Source organism: Daktulosphaira vitifoliae, unplaced genomic scaffold (genome assembly GCF_025091365.1).
Source record: "Daktulosphaira vitifoliae isolate Bord-2020 unplaced genomic scaffold, ASM2509136v1 Scaffold_1, whole genome shotgun sequence".
Taxonomy (NCBI): domain Eukaryota; kingdom Metazoa; phylum Arthropoda; class Insecta; order Hemiptera; family Phylloxeridae; genus Daktulosphaira; species Daktulosphaira vitifoliae.
The window spans coordinates 54,162,985-54,172,247 of NW_026099572.1; the positions used below are offsets into that span (position 1 = coordinate 54,162,985).

At 24.7% G+C, this 9,263-nt stretch overlaps 2 protein-coding genes across 2 annotated transcripts in view; both read left to right on the forward strand.

Annotated features, from left to right (window-relative positions):
* LOC126894911 (uncharacterized) overlaps positions 1 to 6,534 on the forward strand; it is a 54,078-nt gene extending 47,544 nt beyond the window's left edge. The window contains exons 6-11 of the mRNA XM_050666258.1: positions 4,387 to 4,451; positions 4,836 to 4,974; positions 5,183 to 5,364; positions 5,903 to 6,020; positions 6,090 to 6,128; positions 6,201 to 6,534. Coding sequence (XP_050522215.1) covers positions 4,387 to 4,451; positions 4,836 to 4,974; positions 5,183 to 5,364; positions 5,903 to 6,020; positions 6,090 to 6,128; positions 6,201 to 6,472 — 815 coding nt within the window. The 3' untranslated portion in view covers positions 6,473 to 6,534. The remainder of the gene's footprint in view (positions 1 to 4,386; positions 4,452 to 4,835; positions 4,975 to 5,182; positions 5,365 to 5,902; positions 6,021 to 6,089; positions 6,129 to 6,200) is intronic.
* LOC126894920 (uncharacterized) overlaps positions 3,285 to 9,263 on the forward strand; it is a 383,474-nt gene continuing 377,495 nt past the window's right edge. The window contains exon 1 of the mRNA XM_050666289.1: positions 3,285 to 3,295. The gene's annotated coding sequence lies outside the window, so the exon portion shown is untranslated. The remainder of the gene's footprint in view (positions 3,296 to 9,263) is intronic.

The following is a 9,263-nucleotide window of genomic DNA, read 5'->3' on the forward strand; positions in this document are numbered from 1 at the left end:
ACCCTTTTGCATTAGGGTTGAATTTTAATTTTAATCGTAAAAGATGCATTTAATTATTCAATTAGCTTCTAAAAAAAAAAAATTATTAAAAAACTCAATAGCGGCTCTAAAAAATGGGTGTTTCCGAACTTATTGAACACCCTGTATATAAAAGTGTCAGACTTTCCGGAACACTTTTAAAAGTCNTGAACACCCTGTATATAAAAGTGTCAGACTTTCCGGAACACTTTTAAAAGTCAAGTTGAAAAAATTAATTTTTTGTGAAAAAGTTGTCATTTTAAATCCCCCCCTGTGGGCAGATAAAGGGTCAAATTTACAAAAAAAATATTCCAACTGATTGGTAAAGACATCAAGCATCTATATAAAAAAAAATTATATTGATATATTAATTTTTAAAAAAGTTATGGCAGTTTTTATTAAAAAAAATTGAAAAAATTTCGAAAATAAGCGATTTTTAAATTTGTAGTTTTTTTGAAGGTTTCCTTCATTTATGGGGAACGAGGGAATTTTTTTCAATTTTTGAGGGTAATGTCTTCGACTAGATACGATTTGTGATCTTCTAACGTATCATTGAAATATATCGGTTTGGTGAGAGCTGAGAAAAAGTGGTAACACACAAAAAAAAACACATCATAGTAAAACCAATACCTTCTCAACTTGTCATCGAAGCTAATAAAATAATGATGTGAACATAAGCTGATTTAATTTTTCAACTATTAAGTTATTAAGAAAAAATAATTTATACCTAAATACTAATAACAAATAAGTTATAAATAATTTTGAAAATAAATATAAATTATAAACAATGTAAAATTTAATTTATTTAAAATTAAAAACAATTCCTGCCTTTTTTTAGTCATATTTTCATTAATATTATTTAGAGCACACAAATAACAAATTAACAAAAACAAATAAGTTACCTATTATAACTACTAAATTATAAAAAAAAAAAACAGATTAAAGATAAGATTTATCTAAAAAATTTTCATAGAGTATTACGCTATCGAATTTTGTAATCAACTAGATTCTAATCAATGCATATTTCAATAAGTATCAATGATACTTGGTAGTTTGTTATAATTTGTTGGACCAGAGTTAAAAAAAATTTATCTACAACCACGTTTGGAGTAACTGCTATTCCATTTATTATTACGTCCAGAACGTTATCTTTTTCAAATAACGCTTTCTATGAATATAAAAATGAAAATACAGCCTTAATAATAACTGTACTACTCAATAGTAATCACAAATTAATAATAATTTCAATGTATATAAAGCCTAGTATGTTATTGATAATTCGTAAAATAATTGAATTTTAAATTTGGGGGGGCGGCCCTGGGCCACATTAAATCTAAGGGGGGTCAGGCCCACCCATGTCTACGTGCCTGCCAGTATGAAAGGTTTGGCATGATCATAATTTTGGTGCCAATAATTTACAAGGACATTGAAAGTATAGTTCACATAATAAAGGAGTCGTCTTGAAGGAGTAGACAGATATACATAAGAAAAAGTCTCAATACTCCTTGAAAACGAAAAAAAATCTGAGTTTTAATAACGTAATTATTTTTTTCATGGTGGTAAATAACATTTTCAAGAAAATGGTCTTAAATTTTCATTATATATATATAAATGTAAAACAAACAATAAAATTTGTAACAAAAATTATTACTAACACTATTTTAATGCATACACAATAAAAAAATATCCATAAAAACATGAACATTATATCGATTAAAAATATATATTTTTTACTTTAATTAAACTTTAACTAGGATAATCCATGAATTTTTGAAAAAAAAAATATTTTCCAATAGAATAAATATTTTATAAAATTGTTTTTTCAAATTTATCAAAATAGAAATTTTGATTTATCTCTTTTTCAAAATTTAGACCACCGTGTAAAAAAGCTCATAAAAAATGTTTCCACCTACAATAAAAAAAAATGGCTACTGCGTGATATTTCAAATGTGAAAACTGCTTTTTAAATAAATTTTTGATGCTAATTTTGCTTTAATAATATATTATTTTAAAATGTTATAAAAAAAAACTTTTACCAATATTTTGCAAAATATATAAATTAATTTTTCTCTATTGAACATGTTTAAATCAGTAAAATAAAAATACATGGTTATATGGTTATTTTGTATTATGATGATTGAGTTACTATGTGCTTATTAAATAAAATTATATAATATAATTTTCTCTCGGGATATGAGTACGAAGGTTTTATGAGATGAAAAGCAAAGTGATGTTTGACAATTTATCAATATAGTAATAAATTCAAATAAAAATTATTGTGATTAATTATCACAAATAAATTATTAATTACGCCACTCGCACCAGTAGTTATCTAAACTTGTGCTAACTGTCGTGTCAATAAATACCTCGAGTAGCATATAAAACTCAAGTGGAATCTCTATCTTCGCAAGAGTGACTTTATTTGTGTTGACCACAAAGGTACCTCACTGAAATATTGGACAAGGCTAGTTAACTTTGTACAAACGTTATCGATTTCATTCATTCGAACAAAATTTTTTTCTAAATTCACTTAATTTATTTGATTTCCTACTTAATTTTTGTACTCATTATTCTTAACTTTAAACCTAATAATCTTCTCTGAAATGTAAGTTTACCTTCGTGGTTTAGAAACAAAGTCTAAATAAATATACATTTTTTTTTTTTGTGATTTTATAATATATGCCAGGCCACTTCTTGCACTTGCTGAATGATCATAAAGGGAAGGAGTGAGCAGAAACAACAGCTTTTGTGCCATTTTATATTAAATTTAACCCATCTATATATGCAAGAAGTGTTATGACCTTTTACTATTATCTGTTTATTGCACGATTGTGTTGGTTTGCACATATTATTTTACTTTAAAGCTGTTTTATCACAACTAAAGAATTCTTTATAGTTATTACATTAGGGTTTTATTTATGCATTTTTTATATATTTTTCTCAGAATAGATAAAAATATATAATTTAATTTGATGATTAATAGACTATGATTTATAGAGAACTGAATAATGAGTGCTGTATAAATTATAACAGGTATAAAACTTATCTAAATTTTAAATAATATTTACAAAATATCTATAAATTAAATTTATTTTAAAACTCTATTATGGGTTTCTATTTATGAATGTTTGATTATTGATTATTAGATTTTTTAAAAATAAATTTGCTTTATAGAAAGAATATTTAAAACGCTGAACAATAAAGAATTTATTTTATTTGTTAAACTAAATATATACAATTAGTTTATCTCTGCTTAAATATTCGATCGATTATTCAGGTAACTATGCTATAAAAATGTATTATTTACAGAATACAATAGATCTAACTGACAACTGTTCAAACTATTAGTTTCAATTAAAATTTCATTGCTACATGCCCACTTAATGTATTAAAATGAAAACTTAGTAGATTACTAAATTAACAGATTAAATGTTAGAAAATTACCAAACTAAGAAATTGTTGCTGTATAATCACTTCTGCACTAGTATTTTGGAAGTTATTATTTTTTTATATGGACTGGAGGAATTGGGGTTATGCCATTCTTATCATATCTTCCTACCGAATTATAAAAATGTTTATAACTACTAAAATACTGGTCTCAAAGATGTTATCGGCCAGTCGTTTACTTAGTTGCATCAAATTAAATATTTAAGAATAATAAAGTTAGTATACTTATGAGGTATAAGGAAAAGACCTAACAAATGTTTAATCACTAGTAATCAAGAAATAGGTATTATTTATTAAACCAAACAATATCTCAAAATTTTTATTACTTAAAAAAAAATCTATTGGTAATGATAAACTATCTAATCTATTTGACTCTTTATATAGTTTGTATTATTATTGTTTGTATTATTTAATCATATATAATACAGCCTATTTGAAGTTTTGAATAACAAGCCAGCCAATTAAAATGTACAATATTTTGTCTTAACATTTTTTAATCACTAGTTTTTCAATTACATTTATACGATAAATTATTAAAAATAAAAAAATTAACATATCATGTTTCTAGATTCTAGAATTCTATTACTTTGAAAAAAATATGTATTTGCTATTTCAAGTATTTTTGACTACTGTAAGTAAAAAAGAATAAGTATAAATGATCATAAAACGTTATATACACGTTTTATAAATTTAAATTATTTGTTTAAAAACAGTCATGTCATTCTAAGAATGAATGTAATTTATAAATAAAATTATTACTTATGCGATAGAAGTAATTAAACTTTATACACTATTTATTAATATATAATATAACATAATTAACTGACATTTTTAACATTCTGAGTAAAAGTAAATAGATTATTATAAACAAAATTTCATACAAACAGTATTATTAAAGTAATTTGAAATAAAAATTTTCAGAAGAAATGTCAACACAAAATTACAAAAATCAATTTCGGATATTTACAATAAAAAGTCTATTTAAAGTAATTTTAGATATTACAGCTCCAACAAAGCATAACCGCTAAAAATAACAATTTTTAAATATTTTTCATAATTTCAAATGACTATTACTTTCTGTAGAATATAAGGATAAATTTCAAATTATAATTTAAAATACTATAGGTAATTAAACTCTTTATCGATATACCTTTTATTTAGAAATCTAATGAATAATTCAATTACCAATAAAGTTTTTAAGCATCTTAGCTTATATTCCAGAAAAAAATATTCTTAAAAAAATCATATACTAAATGTGTTTCTCCGAACATATTGTCATCGAAACCTATTCGATTCGAACTAGCAGTATTTTATCAATATGGTATTGTCTATTCATAATACAAACCGTGCGGATTTTTTTTTTTTAATAGGGACTTATATATTCAACATCAGCCGAAGCCGAATTTCATGATATAATAAAATATTTGTCATCGAAAAATTTACAAGAAGCACAAAATAAATTCTACAATTGCGTTGTTAAATTAGACATTAATAAATACATAGAAAGTGGTAAGACAGTTTAATAATTTTGAAATATTTTGTTGTATATATTTAATTTATTGTTATTTTTTTTTTAATTTACGTGGTTTTTATAATTGAATTGAATTTTCCAATTTTCTTCAAATTTGTGTGTACAAGTAGATTAGTACAAATATTTTTTAATGAATTTTTAGATATATAATTAATTCATCAATAGTGATTTATAATTATTTTACAGACACATTTAATGTATATTTAAGTACGTTAAAGGATCACATCGTTTCCCGTGAAATACACCCAAATGATATGAGTACAAAAATAATAGAATTTTTAGAATTAGATGAATCATATATTTCAGAAGAGTTTAAAAGTTGTTGTAATATATTCCACTCAAATTTGTTTGATGTAGAAAAGCCCAAGGTACAAACTTACAAAATTTTCAAAATAATAAAATCTCTTTGGTTTTAGTTACATTTTAGAAATTCAACTGTTTTTCAAGTGATAAGAATGTAAATACATATTTCCATCATTAAATTCAATTATGCAATTTTCATTGGTTTTTTCAAAAAATTATATTACTTAATAATATAAAATGTACTCTTTAAATTGTAATTCAATGAAATTTATTATTATTCCAAAATGACTCATTTTCATTGTAATTTTTAGCTGTAGAAACCTTATTACGCTAAATTACAACACATAAAGTTGATAATAACGATAAAATTTACTTAATTTTGCCTCGCTAAAATAGTGCAGTAATGATTAAAATTTTATGATTTAAAATTAAGTTTATTTTATGATAACTATGTAGCGAGTATATAATTTTAATCAGTAATTTGTCCAGTTTTAATATTAACAGTCTTTCAATCATATCACATGTTTATTAAACTATATTATGAATATTTACATTACTCTACTGATTTAATATCTCTTTTTAATTATAAAAAAATATATTTAGTTCGAAGAATCAGTCAATTTGAATATTTTGTTGTATTTACGATTTGAGAAAGCATTCGATGTAATGTATGATTGCCTAGAAAACTATAACAGTATAAAGGATGTTGATGAAAATTACAGTAATTAAATTTTATATAGTATCTATTATATGTAAATAATAAATTAACTAACATTTTTAAATTGCTTAGGAATTCGGTATGGCATTACAGAACCATTTACATGTAGAAGTAAATAAACTTATATAAACTTAATTTAATTAAAAAATTATTATTAATTTAATTTAAAATTAACATTTTCAGGAAACATGTCAACATATGAATCAAAAAAAAGATATTATAAATCTACAATGGAAAATCTATATGATGTCATTATTGAAGCTAAAACTCCAAATGAAATTGTTAATGATTTAAAGAATAGTATACATAGTCGTTATTATGAAGAACCTTTCGCAAAATATTGTGCTGCTGTTTATTATACATATATGGTTACCTACAATTCTACTTTAAATGAGATATTAAATCTAGTTGGAGATTTTATGAAAAATACTAATAATATTACATTAGAAGACTAAAATAGAATTAAATTTATAAAAATTGTTTGTTTTTATTTCAATAAATACAAAACATTAATTCACTTGAGTGATTTATTAGTAGGGTCATTCCATGTGGAATCACCTAATGTGTGTGCTGTTATAGTTCAGAAATTTATGAAATTTATATCATAGACTTCTTAAAGATCATTGACAACAAAAATAATACAGATTTTATTTTTTTTTTTTTTATTGTTTTTTTACCAGATAGCGCTTTTTTATAATTAAAAACATGAAAAAACACCTTATGTTCTAGAGCCTATAACTTCACATACATATAAGCTATCACTGTGGAACTAGCACTGTTTTACTAATATTAAATAGTACTTCAATATCATTCATAAGTTTATGAATTTTGAATTTTTTTTTTACATCGAAATTTTGATTTAAATTTTGCAGTATTTTAATAGCAAAATTTGAAGGTCAAAAAATGTTTTAATTAAAATTTTTTTTTCTTTTCAGAAACTTTTAGTTATGTTCTTTTAACCCATATCATATTTGATATACGTGTACTGATAAAGTATAATTTAACCAAAATCACACGAGAACACAAAACGAAGGCGAAAACGGAGTTATCAATTATGGCGCACGTCGAAAACGGAACAAAACGCGTTATCAGTTATACATATTCGTCGGCGGCGGCCTTGTCATGGAGTAAAGGGCGGGGAGACATAGATAACAACCGATTAATAGGTCATATTAATAGGTGGACAGCTGATATCGAGAGGCAAGATTATCGTTTCTGCCAAAATTGACCGTATCGTTTCCGCCAAACCTGAATAAGGTCGGTTTTTCGTTTCCGCCGAACTAATATTCTGTCTATTTACTAAAAAATTTGAGATCCATTTAGTTTTATCCATGGGTCACCATGACGAACCAGTATCGGTTTTATCATACGGGCAGGTTAGGTAGCTGCCAGTACCAAATTGTTTGGCTTTTATTGAATGTTACGTTCAGGCCTGTATATTAATGAGCAAAATAAAGTAATTTTAACCACCCCTAAATATGGTCACGTCGTTTTGAGTAATTACTAATTTTATCACATAGGCATAACTTTATAAAGAAAATATGACGTTTTACCTAAGGTAAATAAAATATAATAGATAACTATCTTAAGTATATTTGTAATAAATAATAAAAATACAGTTTATAAAAAAATAAAAAGTCATCAAAACATTGAATCAAAGTTTAAATATTAATAATAAGCTTAAAACATATCTAATACGTGTAATAATATAATAAAAATAGATCTAAGATCTATACATTTTTTGATAGTCGTTGAAAACTAATTTCACAAATTTAAATCGGTTAATTTCATTGTTATTAAATTTATCAATTGTCTCTTTTGTTTTTCCGAAACGGAACCAAGTTTATTCTGTACGCTTTTTGAGACTGAAATAAGGTAAGAATAATTTTAATACACTGACGACAATAATGAAGTAATAACTCAAAATCAAAGTACATATATTTATTTTGTCTATCGGATGATGCTATTATTATTCTTCTTTATTAATACCATCCCCATCAACTTTATTTTTAGTTATTACATTACTATTTACTTTATAATTTTTAACACTTTACCAATAATTTGTTATTAAAAATACATCATCTATAATTTTCCTTACTCTTAAAAAATTTAGAATTGTTCATTCAAATATTCAATTTTATAACTTATGTAGAAGTAGAATGTATAGGAAAAAGTGAAATAAGGTTATCAGCAGCCTGAGAATAATTAATAACAATTAATCAATTTTTTAATTTAACTAATCTTTTAAATTTTTTAACTTTTTAATGCTATAAATTTTTGAAAAGTCTATGGATCAATACAATTTTTTATGAGAAATAGCATTTATATCCCTCTTTCATTTGACATACTATTTTTTAAATTAAACCATTTCCCTTTATATATTTCTATATTATAAATATATATTAGGGTGGTCCTTATTTTTCATTATATAAAACTTGAACGGGCTACCCCCGGACTTTGTTCAAAACTATAAAAAAATAATTTGTGTTAAATATCATTAATTTTGGTCAACCCTAAGCCGTGCCTCAAGAGAGTGGAAAATTCAATCATGAGGGTAGTTTTTCAATAATTGTAGTTTATCTCAAAAGTCGTTTGAGCCCGATAAAAGAATTATAAATCTAGTACATGTTCACCTCTAGTTGTAATTACTGGTTATGGTGCAATACCCATTTGTACTATTGTTATCAGCTGCTGTTGCTGTTGTCAGTACATTTTAACGTTTCTGTGTTTTCAAATTCAGTGAGTGTTCTATCTAACTTGTAAGCTCATGTATTGTTTTTAACGTGCACTACGTACTGCTACACGCCGTAGATAGTTAATATCTATGCTCATACAATATGAATACTCTATTATTCATAATTTTACTCTCAAATAAAATCTATATTATTGCTGTGAAGAATGTAGATAATATTCTACAGTTTTAAAGTACCGCTATCTCATGCAGAGGATTCAATGGAATAAAGAATGTTCATCGGCTCGGACAACCAAGTCAATGTACAGCTCACGTGATTCACGAAGGAGGCAGATCGGCTATAACATCATTTAGTACCCAAACACCAGAGACAGTATTTTGTATCCCTCAGCTCATAAGGCCACAATCTCATTAAAATATATTTATTAATCATTTAAAGGTTTTATACTTTATTTTAGGTTAAGTACAACTTTGCCCTTATAATTTTTTTTTTCAATCAACCGTTCGTCTGTTACAGCTTGTTTAAGTTAAATGATTATGGACTTAATTTCTAT